The sequence below is a fragment of the Artibeus jamaicensis genome, unplaced genomic scaffold (assembly GCF_021234435.1).
Source record: "Artibeus jamaicensis isolate MK-2021 breed Jamaican fruit bat unplaced genomic scaffold, CSHL_Jam_final scaffold_847, whole genome shotgun sequence".
Classification (NCBI taxonomy): Eukaryota; Metazoa; Chordata; class Mammalia; order Chiroptera; family Phyllostomidae; genus Artibeus; species Artibeus jamaicensis.
Window position 1 is genome coordinate 31059231 of NW_026522057.1, and position 24129 is coordinate 31083359.

The window sequence follows — 24129 nt, forward strand, 5'->3', positions numbered from 1 at the left end:
CCCGCAGGGCCGTCCCCAGCACCCGGACTCCGTACCTGTCACTCGCAGGCACAGCTGCTCACGTGTGCACACAGTCCTCCCTTGCACTTAGCCCGTGATACACGTGCCGTGCGGTCCCAGCACATGTGTGTGCACGCGTGCCGAGCCGCCCCTCCGGCTCCTCTTTGTGACCGTCGCTCCTGCATCCTCCCAAGTCCGGGGGTGACCGGAGAGTGGGTTCTTTCAGAGGTCGTGTCCGTGGAAAGGGGTGCCTCGGGCCACAGCGATGCTTGCGCCTTCCTCGTTTCTGGACACACTTGCCAAAACCGGATGTGACAGAAACGTGCTCCCCTTTGCACCCCAGACCAGACCGGTGGAATTCACGGTCCACGCCATAGTCACCACCTCGGACTTGGAGCTGAGCCCCTCAGAGGTGGACTTCGGCCACTGCACCATCTACGAGGCCATCAGGACCCCCGTCAGCCTCTACAACCACTCCCTCCTTCCCCAGGAGTTTGGGTTCGTCAGGCTCCCCAAGGTGCCTGGCACGGGCGGGGGGGGAGGGGCGGGACGCGGGGGGGCTGGGGAGGAGGCTGTGGCCCAGGCGGCTGCTGACCCTCCCATACCGTGTGTCCACCTCCAGACACCTGTGCCTGGCCCCCCCGCCCGCCCCTCTCTTCCTCCCTGACGCCCCAGGGGCGGCCGCGGCCCCCTCCCTCTGCTCCCTCCCCTCCCCCTCCTCTCCGGCCTGCTGCTCCCGTGGGACTCCAGGCTCCTCCACCCTCACCCTGGCCACCCCACCGCAGCCCCTGCTGTCCACTCTCAACACGTGTGTGCTCACACATGTGTGCACTCACACAGGCACACACATGTATGCAGGCACTTGAGTACACGCATGCACTCACGTGCAGGCACATGCACACAGTAACATACGTGCACATGCAGACACAGACACACAATAACACACGCATGCACGCACGCCCAAGCTCGTGTGCGCCCAGCGTGGTCACACACTGAATGCGCCTGCGGGCACACTGCGCGTGTGTCTGCCGGGCCTCACTCTGGTGTCGCCGGCTCTCCCGGTGCAGTGCGTGGACATCCAGCCCAATGATGGCTTCGGCACTGTCCTGCCGCTGGAGATGGTGGAGTTCGACGTGATCTTCCAGCCCAGCAAAGCCAAGGAGTACAGCTTCGAGCTTGTCTGCAAGTCGGAGATCGGCCGGTGAGCCCGGGGCCGGGGAAGGGGCGGTGGCCAGTAGCCGGCTGGGCTGACCTCGGGCTGGCACTGAGCGGCCTGCAGGCTCCGCAGGCCCAGCGCAGATGCCGGGACCCACGGCCTTTCAGGCCACTCAGCCGTGTGTGTGGGAGCAAGTGCAGGTGTGCACACGTGAGCAGTGTGTGCGCGCACATGGGGGAGAGTACATGTGAGCACTGTGTGCACATGCATGTCAGTGTGCGTGTGTGTGTGAGTTTGCTTGTGTAGGTGTGGGCATGGATGTTTGAGCATGTGTGTGGTGTAAACATGCATGTGTGGCATGTGAGTTAACATGAGCATTCATGCATTGACATGTGAGTTCATGTGAGCATACACAGGTGGTGGGTGTGGGTTTGAATATGTGTGGACGTGTGTGGTGTGTGCAACCATGCACTTCTGAACATGCATGAGTTCATGTTTGTGCATATGTGGGGTGTGAGTTCACGGGTGTACACATGTGGGTGTTTGGAAGGGCTCGTTTGAGTGTGCATGCATGTGGATGTATGGTGTGTGCACGTGGTGAGCATGTGCGTGTGGGAGGAGTGAGTGTGCATGCAGTGTGCAGCGTGTGCTCTGCACTCAGGAGGACCAGAGAGTGAGTCCTGCTGCCCTGACCTGCTGTGTGACAGCCCCGCCTGGAGCCTCCCAGCACCCACTCCCAGAGCTGGGGAGGGGTCGCCCTGGCACTGGGGGCAGCCTGGGGGCTGTGGGGGACTGCTGCCAGCCCAGCCAGGACTGTCGGGGAGCCCCGCCCAGCCCCTCTCCCCATCCTCTCATCCAGGCTGCACTGGCCCCCTGTCCCCCAGCCAAGCTACCGTTGGGTCCCAGCTCCTGGCTGGGCGGCCCCTCCCCACACACAGCCCAGGCCCTGCCCCCCACAGGCACGCAGGAGTGGGGGGCCCAGGCACAGGGGCCAGCACTCCTTTGTGGCCAGTCTCCACACAGGGTGGGAGGCATCGTTGCTGGAAAGACCCTTAGGATTGTGACAGGCACCACGCCCCTCACTTCTCATGCCAGTGACAATTTGCCCACAGCCTTTAGACTGTGAGCTCCCCACCTCGTGGGTGAGCCCCTGGCCATGTGCTCAGTGGGTGGGAGCATCGTCCCGTGAACCGGAGGTTCACTTCCGGATCAGGGCATGGGCATGCAGCAAGGCTGCAGAGTGAGTCAGGGTGCGAGGGGGACACTGGTCGCTTTCTCTCTCCCTCCCTCTCCCCCACCCTCAATCAAGGGCCCCCACCCTCTTTTTTAAATAGAGGGGAAGGGAAGGAGAGAGGGAGAGGAATATCAGTGGAATATCAATGTGTGGTTGCCTCTTGTGCCTCCACTGTTGGGAACTGGCCTGCAACCCAGGCATGTGCCCTGACTGGAAATCGAACCGCGATCATCTGATTCGCAGGCCCTGGCTCAATCCACTGAGCTACGCCCGCCAGGGCACATGAGGATTTTTTTAATCAGTTAAAAAACCCAGCGGCTCTGTAGAACTCAGGCGTCCACCCCCGGGCACCTGAGAGTCTGTTTCTTCCCATGTAAAACCCCACAACTCGGTGAAAACGCGTTTTGGCCTTGATTGCTCTGGGTGGATTTTCAGAGGTGCACAGTGCATTTTTTTACTTCCGGGGCATTCACCAGGGGCTCTTGCCTTTGATGTTTGCCTCCAGCCCCCCTGCGGGGCTCTGGCTGGGAGCAGAACGGTCTCATCGCTCTCCCGGCTCCCTGGCTTTTCCAGGGTCTCACCCGCCCCCGCCCCCACCCCCACCCCCTAATCGCGGCCCTGGTTCCCGGGACCCTCCCAGCTGAGTCCTCATCAAGTCGTTGGTGCTGGTCGCGCTGCCTCCCCGGCCCGAACGCCCTTTCCGAGAGGCTGCGGTCCTGCCGCGCCGGCCTCTTCCCTGCGCTCCGTGAGTCACTGTGTCACAGCGTCCCTCCTGCGTCCCTCCTTCGCGCAGCCGCCCTTGCAGGTGGCGTCATCCGAACATAGTTGATTTGCTCCACATTCTCTTCTGTCTAAAAACTCTACTGGTGATTGTTTGGCCTTGATCTTGTTCCTTGGCTCTCCTCCTGGGCCCCAGTTCCGAGCTTTGGGGAGGGGCCCGGTTTGCAGCCCTTCCCCTGCTTGGTGGCTCTAGGGCGCCCTCTTCAGGGCGTGGGCGTGAAGTGCTGGGAAGCGCGGTCGAGGCCCCGGACTGAGGACTTCGGGGCTAACACCCAGGCCACACCCCGCTTGCTGGAGTCCTGCCCCACGTGTCGGTCTCCATTGCGACTTTATGTTCCCTCAGTGTTTTTGTGATTGATCCACATTGGCACATCTGCAGGCCCGGTTTGGATGTGTTGAGTTTGAGGACTTGGGCTTCATTAAAAGCAGTGCTTAGTGGGAAATTCCTAGCTCCAAATGCAGACAAAGAAGAGAGTTTGAAAATCGATAATCTGGACTTTTCTTTCAGAAACTAGGCCCAGACTGGTGTGGCTCTGGTGGTTGGGCACCCTCCTGCAGAGCGAAGGGTCGCCAGATGCTGACTGTGGGTTCAGTCCCAGGGTGGGCACGTGGTGGGGGTGGCCTATGGACCTGCCTCTCTCGGGCCCCCGACCAGGGGCCTGGCCCGCAGCCCCACAGTGCACCCCGGCCGGGAAGTCTGTGCAAGGACACCCAACCCACTGAGCCCCACCAGGCAGGGCCCGTCCCCTCTCTCTAAAAATAAATATTATCAATAAAACCTTTTCAAAAACAACTAGGAAAAGAGTATAGCAAATTAAACCCAAGGAAATTAGAAGAAAAGCCATAGTAATGAGTGGAAATCAGTGAAACGAAAATCAAATATTCCACAGGAAAACAACAAAACTAAACGTCTTTCTCTGTAGAAATTAGTAAATGCATTATCTTAACAAGCCCAATCCAGACGACAGAGGAAAGGGGCCGGCCTCCCGGCCACAGCGACACAAGCCGTCAGCCACCGGGGGCCCGGGCCGTTTATGGAAACCAAATACACGGAGTAGGGTGTGGACCTAAACACCCGGAAGCACCCCCCTTGTCAGATTTGAAACAAAAATTAGTAGTAGTGGGATAAATATTCCCAAGGAGAGGTGGACCCCAGAGCCGTGCCAGTGCCAGGAAAGGGCAGAACTCACCGAGCGTCTGGGCCGTCCCACCGGAGCTCCCGCGCCTGGTGACGTCCAAAGAAAATCCGCAACTCCCTCGGCCGCCCCAAAGACAGCGTCGCGGCAGTTAATCGAGGGAAAGCCAGGGTCCCACCCTCTCCCTGTTCGATTTAAGCTTCGTTTTCCACAGCAGTGAGTTTCCTAGATACGTCTCGTAGACCTCAAAGTACTGGAAAGGAAGCTCCCATTCAAAGGCAATTTATGTTAAGATACTGTAAATGATACTAATTTTGTCCATTTGAAATATGTAAGTTGTGCTATAACAAAAAAAAAAGATGGAAGAGAGGAATCGCAAGTCACCGGTGCCCAGGGGGACGTCACCCGGACCCACAGACGCGGGGAGGCCAGGGCGCCGCGGGACGGCTTCACACTCGTCAGCAGTGCGGATGAAACCGACACATTTCTCGACAAACGCAACCTACCAGAGAGGAAAGCAGACCTGAGTGGCCGAACAACTACCAGGGAAATCAAACCCAGTTTCAAAGCTCTCCACGAGGGAAAATGCGGGTGGCGGACACACACCTTCCGGAGAGCAGAGAAAAGGAAGAGCTGGTGGTTCTGGGGGGGCACAGGCGTCAGAAGTGGGGCTTCGGGCCAGCCAGGCCCATCTCCGAGCAGAGCCCGTGGGTCCTCGAGGCTCAGGGCCACGGTCGTCAGCCATCAGCTGCCCAGGTGAACAGGAGGACGCGGCCTCGGGGGCGATAACCAAGGGGACAGACACGCAGGTTCTGCCTCTGCGGTCGAAGGAGAATATCACCACCCTGAACGAGCGAGCCTTACCTCTGCGGTCTTGGGGGGAAGAAGCATGTTATTTTATTTTATTTATCTTTAGAAGGGAAGGGAAGGAGAGAAACATCAATGTATGGTTGCTTCTGGTGCACCCCCTGCTGGGAACTGGCCTGCAACCCAGGCATGTGCCCTGATGGGGAATCGAACCTCCATCTTTTGGTTCGCAGGCCCGTGCTCAGTCCACTGAGCTACACCAGCCAGGGCAGAAGAAGCATTTTAAATACATGCTTCGATAAAAACATTCCATCAGCAAACGTGGTTGCCAGTGTGTCCTGGGTGGCAGCCAGTGGTGGTCCAGCCCTTCTCAAGGCCCTGTGGGTCTTCCACTGCCCCAGGCCACAGGGAGGGCAGCTATGCTCCGCACGGTGACCGCTGGCCAGCGGGGCCCCGGTTCTTCCCAGCAAGAAAACGGTGGAGGACCTGAGCACGGTGCCAGAGGAGGACTCTCCAAAATACAGAGGAGGGCTCGTTGCACACGAGCTTTCGGCATATAAAGAAGAGTTCACAGGGCAGAGTGGCACTGGGGGCGTCCCATTCCCACCTTGGGGACGGAGCCCTGGCCGGGGGCCCCACATGAGTCACAGGGACCCAGGCTGCCTGTGGAGGGGGCCACGGCGCTGGCCGCCTTCCTGGAAGTGGCTGCTTGCTCCGTGAAGGGACTGAGGCACCTCATCTCTGCTCTGCAGTTAGTAAGAAGAACCGCGACGGTGTTGGAGCCTGTGGTCCCAGGACAGGCGAATGGGCGCTGGGCCCTGGCCAGGTGGCCGGGTCGGTGGGAGCTTCGTCCCATTCTCGGGAGGGCTGTGGGCGTGACCCCCACCGGGGCGCAGACCCGGCCTGCACGTCCGATCCCCGGTTGGAGGCACCTGATCTGTGTGTCTCACGCAGACCTTTCTCTCTCAAATGAATAAACACAGCCTTCGGCGAGGATTTTTTAAAATCGATTCTGAAACATTTCAACAGGCGAACACATTCTGGCGACAGACGGGTGACAGGGCAGTGGGCGCCGTCCTTGAGAGCGCTGAGCACACGCGTGACGGGAGACAGTCCCTCGGGGCGGCGCGGGGACAGGCGCTCACAGGGGAGGCAGAGCCCCTGTCCCTCGTGGGGGGCGGGGCGGGGTTCCACCCTCGTGTGTTCGGACTCCAGGGCGATTTGTCCGTTTTCTCTCTTTTCGGCCTCACCCAGGGATGCGTGGGGTCTCGGGGTTTGTTCGCTTGCGTTCTCGATGACAGCCGCCATCATCCTGCGCACCCTACACACCGGGGCAGGCGGGGGGCTGCCTCCCCTGCACTCAGAGGCCACAGAGAAGCCCCACGCCCTGCAGCCAGACGCCCCCCACTGAACCTGCCCACGCTGGTCACTCCCAGGTGCTTCAAGCTGACCTGCCGGGCCGTGGGGGTCCACCCGCCCCTGGAGCTGTCCCACTACCAGGTCAAGTTTGCGGCCACTTCCTTGTACGACACTTCCGTGGCCACCCTGTACGTCATCAACCCTCACCTGAGCATGAACTCGCTGACGCACTCTGTGCCCCGCATCGGCTCTGGGGACACCTGCCCCGTGGGGCCCACGTCCTTCGAGTTCCTGCTGCCCCCGGGCTCACCCATCACCATCTCGCCCTCAGTGGGGACCGTGTTGCCAGGAAAGGTGGGTGTGGGCCCCGCAGGGGCACCGGTGCCACAGCAGACGCGAGGTCAGCTCTGCTCCCCTGAGAGCCCGCAAGCCAGGGGCCTCTGAGGCCAGGGAAGAGGCCTGGCCCCGCCCGAGGCAGGGGCGCCCACGGGGTCCGTGCCAGCTCCTGGCTGCATGGGTGGCTGAGCCCTGGGGTGGGGGGAGCACAGTCCTTGGACCTCAGAGCAGGTGAATGCAGAGACCTGGTCACCAGGAGCACAGGGTGTCTGTCTACCGGTTGTACTCAGGCCCCCCCCCGCCGCACTCTGCTTTTCCCCTCAGAGCAGGGAGGGCCTGCCCCCGGGCCCTGGGGGCCTGCCCAGAGGACATTGTGAGGGGCACACGATGGGGGGGGGCCCCACCGGGTCTGACAGGTGGGGTCACTTGAAGCACATTTCATTCAATGGAGCGAGCGCCACCTGGATGTCTCCAGAGAGGCTGTGGCCACCCCGCCTCTGTGTCCCCTCCCCCTCCCCTCTCCCCCCTCCCTCCCTCACGTGCCCCCACGTGCCGTGGCCCCACCTGGCAGACACAGAGCCCCTCTGCCACGCCGGGCGCCGCGAGCCCACCGGGAGCTTTGGAAAGGCTGCCGGGCTGGTCGGGTGTGGGGCTCGCCCCCAAACCTCACGGCCGAAACCGAAGTTCCCTTCTTCCGTCGTGCTTTGTGGGCAGTGGGTGGGGCCTGGGCCCCCCAGGCCTCCATCCTGGATCCCCACCGGCTCGGGCTGAGTGGGTTTAGTAATCCTGTACGGCAGCCCGGCCCCACTTCCAGGGGGCGCAGTCCAAGAGGCCTTCCTGGACGGGGCCCACTAAGCTGAAGACCCCAAGAACAGATGGAGGCACACGCCAGGGTTGTCAGCACGACCTCCGGTGGGGGGTGCAGGAGAGCTGGGGGCAGTGGGGTGTGGGGGCGGGGCACCCACAGGGCCAGCCCTGCCCTCGGGCCCTCTCCCCACAGAGGTGCCTAGTACAGGTGGCCTTCCGGCCGGTGCTGGCCAGCGAGGTGATCCGCCAGCGAGCCTTCCAGGCCCTGAGTAAAGATGGGGGGATGAAAATGGTGAGTGGGGCCCCCAAGAGGAGGGCATGGGGGCACAGGAGGGGCTGCTGGCTTCCTGCACAGAGGGTCCAGGACAGACACGCCTTCCCCTGCCCACCCCCCCCCAGGCTGTTCCCAGAGGCTACAACATTTCCTCTGGAGGCCCCTCCCTCCTCTCTTGGAAGCACCACCAGGCCCGGTGGATGCCCAGAGGGAGGCTGGGGAGCAGGTGGGGCTTCCCTTCCCAAGGTGACAGCCCTCAGGGGCTGAAACCGAGGACTTGAGAGGGGGGACGGTCCCACCCAGGGGCAGCCCTGGGGGTCAAGTGGCCCCGCGGGCGGTGCAGGCGGGCTCCTGGTCACACAGAGCTGTCCCCAGGACTCGGAGGGGCCGCCGCCCGCCCAGCAGCCCGGCTCCTCCCCTGAGCGTGCTCACTCAGACCTCGGTCTGGCTGCCCCTGCACCCTCTGTGCCTCGGTTTCCCTGTCGACACAAGTGGCCCCTGGGGTCTCTGCACTGGGCTGCCTCCTCCCCAGGAATGTGCCCGGTCTCCCTTGCTCCAGCTCCTGCCACCAGTCTCCCAAGGGATCCACCTGTGGTCTGGGACCCCATGCCTGGCATGCGCAGACCCCCTGGGTTCAAGCCCCGGGCCTCTCCACAGCGGGCCTCTCCCCACACAGTTCCGAAAGGAGGCGCCCACCTCCAGGAGGGACATGCGGAGACAGTCCCTGTCCGTGCAGCGGGCACACCACCGAGACCGGCTGTTCCGGGCCTCCACCTCCCTCGCCCGGGAGATGCAGAAGCAGGACCTCAAGTTCAGGTGTGTGCAGAGAAGGCTGCACCCTCCCCCACTCCCTCTGGGGGGACACGGGACCCCACAGCCTGCCTAGAGATGCTTTAAGACATGAATCTGGAGGCCTAGGACTGGGCTGATGTCAGAAACAGCTAGATCCAGGTGCTGCCTTGGGGCCCCGCAGGCTCCCTTCCTGGGCCTATGCACCCCCTCCATTCCCCTGGAGACAGGGAACAGCCCCCCTCCACGGGCTGGGGGAGATGCTGCTGCCCGACTCCCACAGCCCTGGCCCACCTGGGTGGAGAGGGAGTCCCCAAGGGCTCAGATGGCCTTGAGCCACCTGCCAGCCCTAGATCCTTGCCCAGGGAGCAGAGCCCGCTGGTGCCTGGCCAGGGCCCTGGGGTGGGAGGGCAGCTCCCACAGGAATCTGGGAAGGGGGGGGCATCAGCTGGTCAGGCAGCCCTGGGACAGACCCCACGTGGCCCCTGAGGCCCTGGAGAGCAGGGGCGGCCTGCTGGCCTGCCCACAAAGGTCAGGGTGGAGGGCCCCCGGACAGCTGGGGGTGCGGAGGGGGGACCCCCAGCACAGGTGTAAGTTGCCGGCTTTCTTCAGTTACGAGTACCAGGTCGCTCAGGCCATCTTGGCCAGATCGTTCCCAGGGAAGTTTGACAAGTTTGTGGTACCCTGTGTCGTTGCCAGCGGTGACATCCAAGACAGGAAGGGAATGGAACCTCTGAGCTTCAGGTGCAGTGCTCTGGGCCAGGTGGGATGTGGTCAGCTGAAAAGCCACTGTCCCTGTCTTGCTACCGCCCTGGACCCGGGGCCTGCGGGGGCGGGGCCTGGGCGAGGGGCGGAGCTGGGGGGCAGGCACAGCGCTGTCAGTGTGCTCTGCCCCCGCAGTCCCCACAACACCCTGTACCTGGAGCTGTGGTGTCCAGCGGTGGCGCCATCCATCATAGTGACCTCTGACAAAGGCAAAACCGCCTCCAGCTTTGGCGACATTGCCGTGGGTGAGTCCTGATCGGGCCCATCGCCCACGCCCCCACCCACAGGAACCCGGACCCCCAGTGCCTACCAAGCCACCCCCGCCCCGCCCACTCGGGCCTGGGGTGTGACCCAGGACAACCCGTTTCAGGACACCGAGGCATAAAGAAGGTCTCCATCCAGAACATCACCTCCGAGGACCTGGCTGTATCCGAGACTGGGGGCTGGTGGGGGTGAGGGCAGCGGCCTCATCCTCCCACCTCTCCTTGACTTGGGGCCTCAGGTGGACTTCTCCGTTCTGAACCCCAACGGCCCCTTCGTCCTGCTGAACCCCATCAGCAAGCTGCCCGCGGGGCAGACGCACGTCCTGGTGCTGTCCTTCTCTCCCCGTGACAGCATGCTGGTGAGGCCCAGGCCCTCCCCGTGCCCCGTCTCTGCGCTGCCCCGCCCGCCTGCCCCGAGCCGACACGCGTGCGTGACGTCTGTAGGCCCAAGAGACCCTGGACGTCATCACAAAGAGAGGCACGCTGACCCTGACGCTCTCCGGCACCGGCGTGGCCTCCATGATCACGTGCTCCATCGAGGGGGACGTCCTGCACATGGGCTACGTGATCGCCAGGGAGTCCGTCTCCTCCACCTTCCAGGTGCAGCTTTGGGGCCTGGTGTCTGCCCTGGCCTTCGGGGGCGGGGCGGCTCCACCCTGGGGGGCCGCCGCCTCGATCGGAGCCAGTGCAGGTGCAAGGCTCACGCCCCAGCAGCCGCCACCTCTACCACCCGCCCCCCTCCAGCAGGGTCACGGCTGCCCTCCCTGCACCCTTGCCCCCCTCAGCTGCCCTGGCCTCAGGGTCTCCGCAGGGTGGGCCCCTCTGGATTGGGGAGCTCAGGCAGCCACTGCTCAGTGGGGAGCAGGGTCATCTGCAGGCACCCAGCACGTCAGCTGACACTGCCCTCCTCCATCCCAGGGGCACAGTGGCCTTGGGGGTCGAGTCTCCCGCAGGACGCCAGCTAGCTCGTCTGGCTGAGGTCAGGTCCTGCAGCAGAGCCCAGAAGGCCGACTCTGGGGAGTTTTTACTGAGGGAGCTGCTCTCAGGGGGGAGGGGTGGCCTGCTGGGGAGAAGCTGGGGAGATGGAGGCCACCGCGAGCTGCCCACCTTGAAGCAGAGCCACTCAGGCCGGATACAGGGGCCCGGGAGGGGGCAGCAGGTTCCGCCAGCCCCAGCCGCAGCCCTGGCCATGGTGGGCGGCCCACTGACGCCCGTGTCCACAGCTGCAGAACAGCTCCTCGCTGCCCATCAAGTTCTCCATGCAGCTGGACAGCCTCTCCAGCACCAGGCGCGAGGACCGGCAGCAGCTGCCGCAGTTTCTCACCTCTTCAGCCCAGAGGACAGATGTCGTGGGTGAGCTGGGGGGCGGGGGACACTGCGGGGAGGGTGCAAGGGTCTGGTGGGAGGGGTCACGGACCCGCCTGTCCTGGCCTGCAGGCACACAGAACCACAATGGCCAGAGCGTGTTCAGTGTGGCTCCGGTGGAGGGCGTCTTGGACCCTGGTGGGGCGCAGGACTTCACCGTGACTTTCAGCCCAGACCACGAGAGCCTGTACTTCTCTGACCTGCTGCAGGTCATCCTCTTCGAGAAGGTGCGCCTCAGGAGCCCAGGAGCCCAGCCTCGCCCCTCCTCCCTGGCATGTGGGCGGGGCTCCCTGGCCCCGCCCCTCTTGGGAGGCGGGCCCCCCCCACCCGCCCCGGCGCCCTGCCGCCCTGCCGCCCTGCCGTTGCCTGGGGCTTGGAGCTTATGGGAAATGGTTGGGGGAGAGGCTGGTGGCTGGGTGCCCCTCCCGGAGCCCAGCACAGGTCACATAATGAGGCCGCTGTGCCTGGGTCCCAGAAAGTCTCCCAGCAGATCCTCCTGAAGGGTGCGGCCCGTGAGCACATGATGTTCGTGGAGGGCGGAGACCCGCTGGACGTGCCTGTAGAGTCCTTGACCGGAATCCCCGCCGGCGACCTAGAGCGCAGAGAGGGTGAGCCTTCTGAGGGGCGATGCTGAACAGAACCGTCCTGAGGGCCAGCCCCACTCTGTCCCCGGCCCCCCCAGCAGTCCCCAGCCAGACCCTGCATCAGCAGAAGCTGAGGAGCCGAAGCCCATCCTGGTGACCCTGGACTACATCCAGCTGGACACAGACACACCAGCACCACCCGCCACACGCGAGCTGCTGGTGGGCTGCATCCGGACCACCCAGCTGTCCGCAAAGAAGGTGACCACAGCATTGCCCCAGCCCACCCAGCACCTGGGCCCCCAGCACCTCTGCCCCCCCGCCCCTGCCTGGACAGTTCCAGCCCACGTAGCCTTGCCGCTCCCAGGTGTGGGCCAGGAGGGCGCGTGGGGCTGTCACCCAGTGCCTCTGGGGCCCAGCCTGGCTCAGGTCACCAGCGGCTCCCATGCCCGCAGACCGTGGAGTTCAGCCTGGACAGCGTGGCGTCCCTGCAGCACAGGGGCTTCACCATCGAGCCCCCCAGGGGCGTCGTGGAGCGCGGCCAAACCAAGACCATCAGCATCTCCTGGGTGCCACCTGCGGACTTCGATGTAGGTGCTGCGGACCTTGCGGGGGGGGGGGGGTCCTGCAGAAGCCAAAGCCTGGGCGGCCACCCCTCTGCACTGCCCAGGGAGGGCCAGTGGGTCGGGCCCTGGCGGGTGGGTGGGGTGGGCAGTGCGGCAGCCAGACCCGGATCTGCCTGGTGAGCTGTCTGCTGGCTCAGCCTTTCCTCCTTCCTCCTGCCTCCCATTGCAGCCAGACCACCCGCTCCAGGTGTCTGCCCTGCTGCAGCTCAGGGGGGATGTGAAGGAGACCTACAAGGTCTTCTTTGTAGCTCAGGTGCTGACTGGCCCCTGAAGTCACAGGAGCCTCTCCACGGAGCCCCTGAGATCCTCTGGCTCCCCAGAAGCACTTCCAGGTGTGTGGGCCAGGCCAAGGCACTATGGGCTGGGACCTGGGCACCCACTGCCCGGCTGGTTCGATTTGGCAGCCCTCTGCATGACCACATGGCTGAGGCACCTGGCCCCCCCGCACGGCAGCCTCCTGCGGCACTGGACCTGATGAGCCCAGGGGCCAAGAGCTCCCCACCCTGCATCTGCTCCTGCCTGAGCCCCTCAGAGCCCCCAGCCCCACCAGCACCCGCCCAGTGTGGGCAAGAGCTGTCTGTCAATAAACACTCTGGATGCTCTGTGTGCTGGAGTGTGGTGTGGGCGACCACGAGTCATTTGTGGGTGCAGACAGAATAAGAGGTGGGAGTGCAGTCCTGGGGGGCATCCCCTCCCCACCCCAGAAAAATCAGTTCATAACACAGCGAGGTCTGCCTGGGAGCCTCTGAGGGGCCTCCCGCAGGGCAGTGCCTGCATCGTGTGTGTGTGGGGGGACAACAGGCAGGGCTGAAGAGGCCATCAGAGGGGAGAAGGGAAGGCGACTCCGACCCCAGGGGCCCTTAGCCTTCCCTGCTCCTCCCGAGTCCCAGGATCCCGAGCCACCCTCAGCCAGGGGTGAGCAAATGCTGGGACACACCCGACCAGGGCCCAGGCCGAGGCCAGCACATGTGTCCGGTTCCTCTTTCCTGAACTGGGCGCAAACTCGGCCTTCAGGCACAACTGGCCCTTCCAGATAGACGCCTCCCCCACCCCAGGACCATAGGAGGCTCCTGGGAGCTCACGATGGTGCCTGAACCCCAGCCCCTGCCTTCTGAGGGCTTGCTGGGTGGACACAGAGCCCACCCACCCCAGAACCCACCAGGACAGCACTTCAGTCTTGGCTGGGCACAGACTCCAGACACCAGCCTGCAGCCACCTGCTGTCCCCCACTTCCCCTTGCCCTTGGGGCCTGGAAGCCTGACCTTGAGCCTGTGACAGTGACCCTAGGGACACCTTTGGCAGGACTGGGTGGGCAGACCCAGGTTCCTTCCTACCCCTCACTGGGGTGGGCCAGAGTCCAAGCCACCTCTCCACCCGGTGGCGGCAAGCAGAGAAGCTGGGGTCTGGTGGGCCTCTGGGCCCCAGGAGCAGGTTCTCCCTGCGGCCTTTCCTCCCCCCTCCTCAGTGGGCAACCAGCAGTTTCTTCCAACCCCCCCTGGCCCCCTGCTCAGCCCCCTGGTACTGAGCTTGCTGCGCATCCTCCTCCCTCCTACTGCTGCACTGGGCCTGGAAGGTAGTAGAGGGCAGGCAGGAGGAGGGAGAGCCCAGCTGGAGGGCCCTGGGGGCGGCCTGGAAGCCTGGAGGTGAGGGACAGCTCTGGGATAGAGCTCCGACGGGGATCATGACTGTGAGTCAGGTGCCTGGCGGGACAGGCGGCAGGGAGCCCCGGAGAGAGGCAGGCCTGCTCTCCAGAGCATGGTCACTTCCCTTCCAGAGGCAGAGGTGCGTGCAGAGTGTGTGCTGGGTGCGACAAGAGCCAGGGCAGGGAGCTGCTCCCTACCCTCCTTGGACAAGGTGCTTACGGTGCTGACCACCTCCCTCAGCCTGATCCCCAGAGGGTGGGCGGAGGGGTGGGCAACTCCTGGCCCAGAAGCCACAGAGGCCACGGTCCCTAGGTTGAGCATGGCTTTCAAGGCATAAACAGTCCCAGAAAGTGGTCTGCAGGCCCGGACGCTGTGAGGGCCAGAGCCAGCCCCGGCCGGCCTGCGTGCACCTGCACACTTCCTGTGGTTGAACAGGGCTAGGGCTCCCCAGGCGCTCGCCTGCCGCAGCCCTTTACTTGGAGCACCGCGGTGTATGCCCAGTTTGGCCACGTGGGTCCTGGTAGACACCCGCCCCGGCCACGGCTTCCCAGCCGGACCGTAGGACCCCTGAGGGCTTTGCGCCTCGGCCGAGGGTGAGACCGCCCCCCAAACACCTAGGCCGTAGGATAGGCGAAGAGGAGGGAACCCGCAGCCAAGCAGGATTTCTAGGGGGCCGGCCCCGCGTGGGCGGTCCCTCAGGGCGCGGAGCTGGGGGTGCGGTCCCCAGACCAGGCCTCCGAGGGGCGGAGTCTGCGGTGTGGGGGGGGCCTGGAAAGTACGCGGCTCTCACTGGATGCCAACGTGGGGGCGGGGTCGCTCGGCCTGGGCGGGGCCTGTGCTGGGCGGGGCCATAAAGCCGCTGGGCGGCCTGGCGGGCGCTCCGGGTCCGCGCCCAGAATGTCCGCAGGGCCGTCGGCTGCCCGCCGGCTCCTGCCGCTGCTGCTGCCGCTCCTGCCGCTGCCGCCGGTAGGTCGCCGCGGGTTCGGCTTGGGTTCCGCGGGGCGGGTCTTCGCCAGGAGCGCCCTGCCCCAGCTCATCCCTGTCCCCACAGGTGACTCTGGGCTTCTCCGACCGCAGCTGCGAACCCTCGGACCAGTGAGTGGGAGGCGGGCGGCGGGGGAGGGAGCAGGGGCCTGGCCCCGCCCTTTGGGGCGGCGGGGCGGGGCGGCCGGCCGACAGAGCCCGCCCGCTTCAGGTGCTGCTGTCCCCGCAGGTGCCCGCCCCAGGCCCGCTGGAGCAGCCTGTGGCACGTGGGGTAAGTGGAGGCCGCGGCACGGAGACCGGTCCGGCGGTTCCTCAGGGGCCAAGCCCACCAGATCCCCACCCCGCCTGGCTCCATGGACGAGCTGTAGCCAGCGTTGTCCCTCTCTGTGCCGGCGGTAAGGCGCGGGCCCGCAGCAGCCTGGAAGGCTGAACCCAGCCTCCTGCCTCCTGCACTGGAAGCTGCCTTCCCGTGGGTCCTGCCTGAGCCCCTGGGCACACTTCCCTCCAGAGCCCGCCTGCCCACCTCCCACTCCCTCCTTCCTCCTGAGGGAGTCTCTGGTCTGGGCACAGGATTGTGCAGCCGGCCCAGGACAGTGTGTCCTGGGAGTGAGCCCAAGGCCACTTGTGGCCAACCCTGGAGAGACAGCCAGGGCCAGCACCAGGAGGCCAGCGCTGGCCAGCTCCTCAGGCCCGGCCGCAGCCAGGAAGGAGGTGTTTGCCTGGAGAGACACCCTCTGGTTTCCTTGTTTCCTGCCCGTTCTGCCCTGCATGGCCGGGCCATTGAGGATCGGGCCCCTAGTGGCTGGGGGCCATCCAGCCGTAGGGTCTTTCTCCACCTTGCCCAGGCTCATCCTGCTCGCCGTGCTGCTGCTGCTGCTGTGTGGGGTCACGGCCAGCTGTGTCCGGTTCTGCTGCCTCCGGAAGCGGGCCCATGCCCAACCACACCTACCGTCAAGGCCTCAGCCCTGTGACCTGACGTTCATCCCTGTGGACAGCGACAGCCCCGTGCACAGCACCGTGACCTGTGAGTGCCTGCGTACCTGGCCAGGCGGCCCACTGCTTTTGGGGGGCTGGGGGCTGGAGGGCCAGGCCCGTCCCCGCAAACACAGTCTGGTTTCTGGCAGCCTACAGCTCTGTGCAGTACCCACTGGGCATGCGGCTACCCCTGCCCTTCGGGGAGCTGGACCTCGACTCCATGAGCCCTCCTGCCTACAGCCTCTACGCCCTCGAACTACCTCCCTCCTACGATGAAGCCGTCAAGATGGGCAAACCCGGGCAGGGAGAGGCTCCCCCCTCAGTAGTCTAGCCCCCTTTCTGGGGCCTCAGGCCTGGAAAGTTCTCCAAGGCCTAGGTGCTGAGCCTCAAAGCCCAACACCACCAGCTGTGGCCCTGGCGCCCCTCCCAGGGGACAGGGAAGGTCTCCTGAGCTCCCAGTGCCACCGGCCATCTCATGCTCACAGGAGACCCCAGCCCACTCTCATCACCCTTCCCTGGGGAAGGCCAGACCTCCAGCACGTTGCCGCAGCCCTGGCCCTGTAGCCACGAGACGCCAGGCAGACAGACACACACACACAGGTTGCCACGTCTAGCCCCTGGCCTGCCCCAGCAGGCCCTCTGCCTGAAGGACGTCTCCAAGGTCTAAGCCTCCACAGATTTTTGGAGAGAATAAAATTTGTATCTAAATGGTCTCCGCCTGTAGGGAAGGTCCCCGGTGGGGTTGGGGGGGCTCTGAGGCAGCCGCCCGCAGTGCAGGCGGATGACGTGAGTGCTTGGCCTTGGCCTGTGCCCGGCCTCACCTCCGGACTGCTGTTGAGGGTGGGGTCAAGTGTCACAGCAGCAGTGACAGGCTGTGTGCTATGGGTGACTCTGGAAAACCCCCTCCCTTCTGCGGACCCACATCTTTGCGAGGCTGGAAACAGTGAGGCGCTCAGAAGTCTGGCGGGCATGTTTATTAGCCACATTGCTGGGGCAGGTGGGGCGGGGGGGTGGCGGAGCAGGGTGTGGTGGACCGGGCAGCAGTGGGCAGCGGCAGGCAGCGGGCAGTGGCTCTTCACTCGGGCAGGCTGCCCACAGCCAGAGCAGCTGCTCCTACTGGACCAGCTTGAAGGACTCTCCGGTCATCATGGCCACGAACTCTGGAAGCAGAGGGCCGGTCAGCAGCCCTGCCCAGCTGGGCTGCGGGCTCCCAGGGCCCGGCCCCGCTCACCCTCATAGTCGATGGTCCCATCCCCGTCCTTGTCTGCCTCCTTCATCATCTGCTCTGCTTCCACCTCATTGAGGGGCTCGCCTGCGTTCATGAGCACATACCTGCGGGACCCCCGGCCCCCACGGTGAGTGGTGCCCAGGGGCCCTTGCCCTTGCCCACCCCGCCCGCCCGGCCCTACTTGAGTGTGTCCCAGTCGATGTAGCCCTTGCCCTCCTTGTCGAAGACTCGGAAAGCTGCCCGCAGCTCGCCCTCCTGATTCTGGGCCTTCTCCCAGTAAATCCCCATCAGGGCCAGGAAGCTGTCACAGTTGAAGAAGCCTTTGTCTGCAGGAAGCAAGGGGCAGGATGTCCCACGTGAGGGGCCGGGCACAGCCCACACGCCGGGCCCCCCAGGCTCCCCGCTTGGGCTCACTGTCTCGGTCCACGTCCTTGGCCATGGAGGTCAGCTCGCTCTTGGTGGGGTTGATGCCCAACAGGCTCATGAGCCGCTCCAGCTCGGCCGTCTTCACCTCCCCGTTGCCCTCCTCGTCAAACATCTCGAAGACCCCCTTGTACTCCGTGATCTGCGCGGCCGTCAAGCGCTCCGTCTGTGGGGACGCGGGTCACGCCAGCCAGCCTCACGGGGCCCTCTGCCCCCTGTCCTGGGGAGGTTCGAGGCCCCAGGCGGGGCACGTGGCACAACACACCCTTCAGAGCTTGTGGTTTAAAAAGGAGGCCCCAGCCCGGGGCCAGCTCCAGGGCAAGGGCAACACGCGGTGGCGCCTGAGGGAGGAGCAGGGCTCTGCCAGGCAGCAGAAAGGGAAGGGCACTGGAGGCGGCCAGGCGGGGGGCGCCGGGTGCCCAGGGGCCAGGGCACAGGCCAGCCACTCATCGGGGCTGCACGGCAGGGGACCCGGCAGTGGACGCAAGGTGAGGCCAGGGGAGGGACACCTGGGACTGAGGGGAGGAGCTTGACCCAGGCCAGGCTGTAGGCTCCAGGGCAAGGGGCTTCCAGACCTGTCCTGACATCCCAGGGGGACAGTGCAGTACCTGGCACCCTCTGCCCACCACCACTGTGGCAGCTTTGGGAGAGGGCTGCTTAGCCTCAGCCCCAGACTCTGCTCTCACTGAACTTCTTCCTTGGGTTCCCGGAGAGACCCTTACAGCTTCAGGCCCAGCCACTCCTGTGCCTTGGGGCCCTGCCCGTCCTCTCTGCCCCAGGCGCCGCTCCCGCCCCTGCTCCACTGCCCAGCAGCCCACGGGGAACCTGCCGGGAGGCCTTACCATGTCTGTGGCTGGCTGAGGGGACAGAGCTGGCTGAGGACGGTGCACCGTGCTGCTAGAGCTGCCGTGGGTAGAGTGCAAGGGCAGGGATGGCAGCTGTGTTTTAGCTGGGCCTGGCTGCCTGGGGTCCCCGGGGTCCTGACTCCAAGAGCCTTTTATGGCCAGGAGAGTCTGCTGGCCCTATTTAGGGACAGGCCTGGCCCTTCACCATAGGGCTCCTTCCTGGCCCTCCTCGGCCTGGGCATCCCCTCGCTCAGAGCCCCCCTCAGACCCTGAGTCCCAGCCAAGGCCCCAGCCTCGTCCCTCCCAGGCCCACAGCAAGGATGGACACCTTGGGCTGAGGGCAGAAGAAGGGCTGTCCCCTCTCCGCGACATCACCCTCCTCCCTAGCTGCGGCAGGACCCTGACAGTGACTGCCATTGCTTATTTGTGAGGGCCCTTGTCGGACACCCCCCCGGTCAGGCGTCACCCTCATGTCTGTGTGGACCCAGCACCAGCTGGTGCCAGCACCTGGCAGACGCCCTAAGACAGGGGAGGGTGCCAATGCTCCTCCCGCCCCCAGTGAGTGTGGCTGGGGGGACAGACGCAGAACAGATGGGACCAGGGGGCCTGAACTGGCCACCAGGAGGCCAGGCCAGCTTTCCTCTGGACAGAGGGGGCTATTCTCAGGGAAACCTGACCTCCCTTCCACTCAGAACAGCAGAGCTGTCTCCTGAGGGATCTGGGAGCCGGGAGCGGGCTGTGTAGTGACAAGAATCCACAGCTGCACATACCTGCACATGTATGTGCAGCCCTCAGGCACAGGCACCCCCCTGAGGCTCCCAAAGCCTCTGTCCAGGTCAGCTGCTCTTCCCACCCCCTCCAGTTCCTGGGCCCAGGGAGAGTCACAGTCACCCCTCCCCTGCCACGTGTGGTCCCCAGAGGCCCCTGTGTGTGCACACACACCTGTCCTGGCCTGATGAGTCTGAGCAGGTGAGCCATGCCTTGTCCCCCCACCCTGCTGTGCTGGCTCAGCCTCTCGGGCATCTGAAGCCACAGGGACGCCAGCTGCTGAGACTGCAGGATTTCTGCTGACCGGGATGCGATGGCTCCAGCAGGTGCCAGGCCATCAGGAGGCCGAGCTGGAGGAAAAGCCTGCTCTGGGTCCCCTCTCTTCTGATGGTGAGAAGACTTTCCCACCTCCCCCACTTGAAAGTCCCAAGCTACAGGGGTCAGAAGTGCAACACCATTTCCATGAAACTCTTCACATCCAAAAGTCCAAACCACAACCTGCGGAGGAGACAGCAGAGGGGACTGGAGGTGCCGAAGGAAGGGGTAGGGAAGCCCGAGGGCCTCGGGGAAAGGGCGTGGGGGCCACTTCCCTCCATCCTGGCCAGGCTGTGGTGCCAGGGGTTTGCTGGGACGCCAGTCTAGACCATGCTGTGAAGGTTTTGTTTTTTCACATAGCCATTGAGTACAGTGGTGGAATTTGCATAAAATAGTCCTCTGCGAAAGGAACATTTACTGAACCTCAGTTATGTACCACAACCTTTTTGTTTGTCCTTTTTTAATACCTAGGACAGACACGCATCACATAGAATTTACCAGCCCAACCATTTCTGCAGACACAGCTCGAGGCAACCAGGCAGGTGCACAGCACTATGCAGCCCTCACCACAATGCCCTCCAGAACTTCTGGTCTTTGCGAACTGAATTCCATGTAACACTCACCCCACCCCCGCCCCGACCCCTGCACCCCCATCTACTCTCTGGCCCTGTGGATCTGAGGTCCTCCAGGGACCTCACATGGGTGGGGCCACACGTGTCCTTCTGTGTCTGGTCTGGTTTATTTCACGCAGCATGTCCTCAAGGTCCATCCACGTAGCATGTGTTAGAATTTCCTCCCTTTTTAAAGGCCAGATAATAACTCCATTGTGTGTTGTGTTAGGATTCCACAGAAAGACAAACAATTATATATAGATTTTATAGGGAATTGGCTCAGGTAACCGTGGAGTCCAAGAAATCCCAGGATCTGCCAGTTGCCAGCAGGAGACCGCGGGGGGGGGGGGCAGGGCAAGTGGTGGACTTCAGTCTGATAGCGAAGGCCTGAGAGCCAGGAGCACAGATGTCAGAGGGCAGGGCGGGACAGATGTCCCAGTCTGGCAAACAGACCTCGCAGTGCTTTTGTGGGCCCTCGAGCTCACCCGGTGCCGTCCACCCTCTTGTTTGCTCAGTTCGCAGATTCAAAGGCTTCTGGAGAAGCCCGCACATACATCCTGCCCCCTTCGGATCGTGGGGTCCCACCTTTTGCCCCGCTCGCGGCGCGGCCCGGGACCCGACCCGAAGCTAGGTCCCGCCCCAGCACCCGGTCCCGCCCTCTCTGGCTCGCTCAGCCTCGCTCCGGACCCTCGCTGGGCCCCGCCCCCGTCTCTCTGACACCTCGCTGGGCCAGGTCCTAGGCCCATCACTCCATCCTGCCCCAAACAGGGTTCCGCCTTCTCTCCATCTCTCAGCCCCGCCCCCGGCCCATCGCTAGGCCCCGCCCCCTTCTGTCATTCAGCCCTCCGTTTTGCAGGGCTCGTGGTCCGTCCCATCACCCAGCCCCATCCCGTCACCGGCCCTCGCGTAGTCCGCTCGACTCCGCCCCTCTAGGTCCCGCCCCCTTCCGTCTGTTAGTCCCGCCCCGTCACTCAACCCCAGCCCGGAAGCGGTGCGCTGGCTGGCAGTCCGCGCTTCCTCACCAGGCGGCGCTCGTGGGCCGCGCGGAGCCTTGCAAGTGCGGAGCGGGGAGGGGCCGGGGCTGGGGTAGCCGAGCGGGGCTGGGCGGGGCACCGGGCCGGCCGCAGTTCCGGGACCGCGGCGGTGGGGGTCGGCCCTAGGGAGGTCCGGTGGGGTAGGGTCTTCGTCCAGTAAACCTGCCTGGGCCGCGTTCGGCCCCTCGTTTGCCCTCTGAACCTGACCTGGGGTTCCCACCATCGCTTGGGACATAAGTAGGTGTAAACATCCCTTTCCTTGTCCTGTGAGACAGACGACAGTCTTCCCTGTCGGGTCCGCCGCGAGGCAGAGAGTGGGTCAGGGCGTGGACTGCGCATCTGCGGAGCCTTCACTGGACCGACAACCACGCCTGCAGACAAGTCCTCAGGCAGACCCGGTGCACAGCAGGGTGCCCCGGGGTAGCCCAACTGCAGGGGCCCTGGCCTGGGCGTCCTGAGGCTCCCTGAACTGCGACCTGCGCAGGGCCCTGGCGGGCTGCGCGTCCCCGGAGGCCCTCCTGCTCTGCGCAGGCCCCAGGACTCACAGCTGACCTTCCGCAGTTGTGGGTCCTCTGTCTCCTGCTCCTCCACCAGCGCTCAGGGGCGTTCATGTTCTGGTGGCTCTTCCTTGTCATCCCTGGTGGTGTTTGAATGCGATGACAGCAAGGTCATTTTGTCCAAAAGCGAAAATAAGTTTTAAGATTTTATTTACTTATTTTTATTTATTTTTAGGGAGAGGGGAAGGGAAGGATTAAGAGAGGGACTAAAACATCAATGAGAGAAACATCAGTAGGCTTCCTCTCACATGCACCCTGACCAGGGACCAGCCTGCAACGCTTACAGGTGCCCTGCCCAGAATCAAACTTGTGACCTTTTGCTTTGCAGTTTGATGCTCTAGCAACCAAGCCATGCCTGTCAGGGCCAAAAGCTAAAAGAGGTTTTATGCATCAAGAGCCTCAGCCCTCTCTGCAGCCTGCACTCCCGGAGCTCAGCAGCCAGGGAGGGGCAGGAGCCTGGAGGTCTGTCCTGTACGAAGGGGAAACTGAGGCTTGAGGAGGTAAGGTACCTTGCTGGGGGGACAGCCTGTCCTCCTCTGTGCAGAGCTTGGCCCTGGCTTGGCCCCCATGGGCCCATGGGAGCAGAACCAGGCAGCGGGGTGGGCACATGGTCCCAGCCTCAGCAGTGCCCCAGGTCCTGCCCTGACAGGGTTGACCCCCGGCCCCTCACCCTCTGGTGAGCTTCCTGTGCTCCCCATGGTCTTGCTCAGAGGCCTCCGCACCTCAGTGCCCACCCAAGATCTGACACACGCCCTCCGCAACCTCAGCCACCGGGGGTTTTGGAGGGGCAATGGGGCAGGATAGACAGGCCCTTGGAAGTGTGATCTGGCAAGCTGAGCCACCCCCGGGGCCCCAGGTGCAGGCCTGGAGACCAGCCCTGGGCAGGCGCCCAAGGAGACAGCAGGCAGAGTCCCCTAGTGACGTCACAGTGAGGGCTCCAGGGCCCCTGGCTCCAGGCTGCACCCCTGTGGACTCCAACCGCTGCTGCTTTCCAACCCACGGGGCCTGCAGGCCCTGCTGTCCAGGAGGGGCCAGAGTGCTCTGGGCACTACCCAGCGCCCCTGCTGCCTGGGGTCCCTGCCCACCACCGACTTCCCCACTTCACCTGGGCCTCCTGCCCTCAGGGCCTCTGAAACCACCACCTTCTGACTCCACCCTCTCCAGGCCCCTCCCAGGCCTCCGTTGCATCACCTCCCAGGTGGCTAGGGCTGGGCCTCAGGGCCCAATCCTGACAAACAGCCCTCAGGTGCTGGAGCCCAGTGCGGAGAAGGCGAGCTATGGCTTCCAGATCCTGGTCCCTGAGGAGGGCCTGCAGAACTGGAACCCCTGGGCCTGGGCCTGGGGACACTGCAGAGCACTGGGACTCTGGGGGCCCTGCACAAGGGCAGTTGCTGTCCCCCGCCCCCTCAGTGGTGCCCCCCTGACTCAGAGCAGAGCCTGGTGGCTGAGAGCAGGGGCGGGGCAGCAGAGCACAGGGACCCAGTGACCACTTCCCTTCCCGTTGCCCCCCTGGCCCAGCCCACACAGGACATAGACATGCCCACAGTCACGGGCACCCAACTCCCCTTCATTCAGCAGGCAGTGAAGGTGCTGGGCTGCCCTTAGATCTTGTCAGGCCAGGGTCACCCATGGGCAAGGGGCAGAAAGAAGACGACTGAGAAAGCACAGGAGGGGCCGGCCCTCCCCCTCCAGGAGCGACACCCTGCACTTCCTGTGCCCCTGGCCTGGGGCTGGGCTGCCTTTCCCAAGCCCAGAGCCTGCTCCAGGGTCCGCCCAGGGGAGGAAGACTGGCTCTGCCCCAGGGACCCAGACCAGGCAAGGCACCGCCCAGCCCTGGGAGAGGGCGGGGCTGAGCAGGAGCCCTGGGGGGGTCCTCTGGGACAGGCACTAGGGTGGAGGTGGATGACAGGCAGGGCCCCCCTTCCTGCTGAGGTGCCCCGAGGCCCAGGACTCAAGCCCCCGTCCCTGTTCTGCCTCCTAGCTGCGTTCAACCCTTTCACTCTGGCTCTGGAACCTGGCGGCTGATCTCCGCTGGCCTCAGATAAGCCTCAGTGGTGTGGACGTGAAAAATGTCCAGACCTGGAGGGAATTTTTATGAGTTTGTTTGAACCAAGCTGACGACAGTTGCTGGGAGGCGAAATCTCAAGGGATTGAGAACACGCCGCAGAGAAAGGCATCTTTGCAGCTCGAGTTCAGAGTCGGAATCAGAGGAGGAGTGAGGAGGGGTCGCATGAAATGCAGGGCTGCCGGTTAAGGGGGCAGGAGAGAACAGAGGGGACTCCTTAGGAATTTTCATGTCCCTGCTGTCAGCATCTGGGTCTGGCAGGCCCCCTGAGGGTTTCCTGTGTGGCCCACATGCAGATTGAGTTAAAGGACGGAGAAAGACTTGTGCCCCTCCCTGAACCACTGGACAGAACAAAAATTAGAGGCCTCACCCAGGAGGGATTATCAGAGATAACTTCTTTGGA

The 24129-nt window shown here is 64.0% G+C and overlaps 3 protein-coding genes across 3 annotated transcripts in view; 2 read left to right on the plus strand and 1 right to left on the minus strand.

Annotated features, from left to right (window-relative positions):
* The window catches only part of CFAP74 (cilia and flagella associated protein 74), a 43582-nt gene extending 30883 nt beyond the window's left edge, over positions 1–12699 (plus strand). The window contains exons 24-39 of the mRNA XM_053660193.1: positions 344–517; positions 1068–1201; positions 6550–6826; positions 7809–7907; positions 8566–8705; positions 9291–9422; positions 9579–9688; positions 9814–9869; positions 9946–10065; positions 10151–10306; positions 10930–11059; positions 11144–11298; positions 11547–11679; positions 11783–11913; positions 12108–12242; positions 12448–12699. Of these exons, the coding sequence (XP_053516168.1) occupies positions 344–517; positions 1068–1201; positions 6550–6826; positions 7809–7907; positions 8566–8705; positions 9291–9422; positions 9579–9688; positions 9814–9869; positions 9946–10065; positions 10151–10306; positions 10930–11059; positions 11144–11298; positions 11547–11679; positions 11783–11913; positions 12108–12242; positions 12448–12549 (2184 nt within the window). The 3' untranslated portion in view covers positions 12550–12699. The remainder of the gene's footprint in view (positions 1–343; positions 518–1067; positions 1202–6549; positions 6827–7808; positions 7908–8565; positions 8706–9290; positions 9423–9578; positions 9689–9813; positions 9870–9945; positions 10066–10150; positions 10307–10929; positions 11060–11143; positions 11299–11546; positions 11680–11782; positions 11914–12107; positions 12243–12447) is intronic.
* A 2077-nt stretch (positions 12700–14776) lies between these two features.
* On the plus strand, positions 14777–16582 carry TMEM52 (transmembrane protein 52). Its single transcript, XM_053660486.1, has 5 exons — positions 14777–14887; positions 14973–15016; positions 15117–15176; positions 15751–15929; positions 16015–16582. The coding sequence occupies exons 1-5, from the start codon at positions 14819–14821 to the stop codon at positions 16209–16211; spliced, it is 549 nt and encodes a 182-aa protein (XP_053516461.1). The 5' UTR covers positions 14777–14818; the 3' UTR covers positions 16212–16582.
* Positions 16583–16993: 411 nt separating this feature from the next.
* CALML6 (calmodulin like 6) lies at positions 16994–21327 on the minus strand. The gene is made up of 6 exons (XM_037146839.2): positions 21312–21327; positions 21093–21226; positions 17523–17697; positions 17290–17434; positions 17112–17212; positions 16994–17040 (listed from the first exon to the last, which is right to left on the minus strand). The coding sequence occupies exons 1-6, from the start codon at positions 21325–21327 to the stop codon at positions 16994–16996; spliced, it is 618 nt and encodes a 205-aa protein (XP_037002734.2).
* Between the last annotated feature and the right edge of the window lie 2802 nt (positions 21328–24129).

Bases quoted from the DNA above. Each gene is read 5' to 3' on its own strand.
- TMEM52 (XM_053660486.1), top strand. From the start codon at position 14,819: ATGTCCGCAGGGCCGTCGGCTGCCCGCCGGCTCCTGCCGCTGCTGCTG. The intron at 14,888-14,972 runs GTAGGTCGCCGC...CTGTCCCCACAG, and splicing joins CGCTCCTGCCGCTGCCGCCG to GTGACTCTGGGCTTCTCCGA. The intron at 15,017-15,116 runs GTGAGTGGGAGG...CGCCCGCTTCAG, and splicing joins AGCTGCGAACCCTCGGACCA to GTGCTGCTGTCCCCGCAGGT.
- CALML6 (XM_037146839.2), bottom strand. The intron at 17,435-17,522 runs GTGAGCCCAAGC...TGCTTCCTGCAG, and splicing joins CAAGGACGTGGACCGAGACA to ACAAAGGCTTCTTCAACTGT. The intron at 17,213-17,289 runs GTAGGGCCGGGC...GGGGTCCCGCAG, and splicing joins ATCGACTGGGACACACTCAA to GTATGTGCTCATGAACGCAG.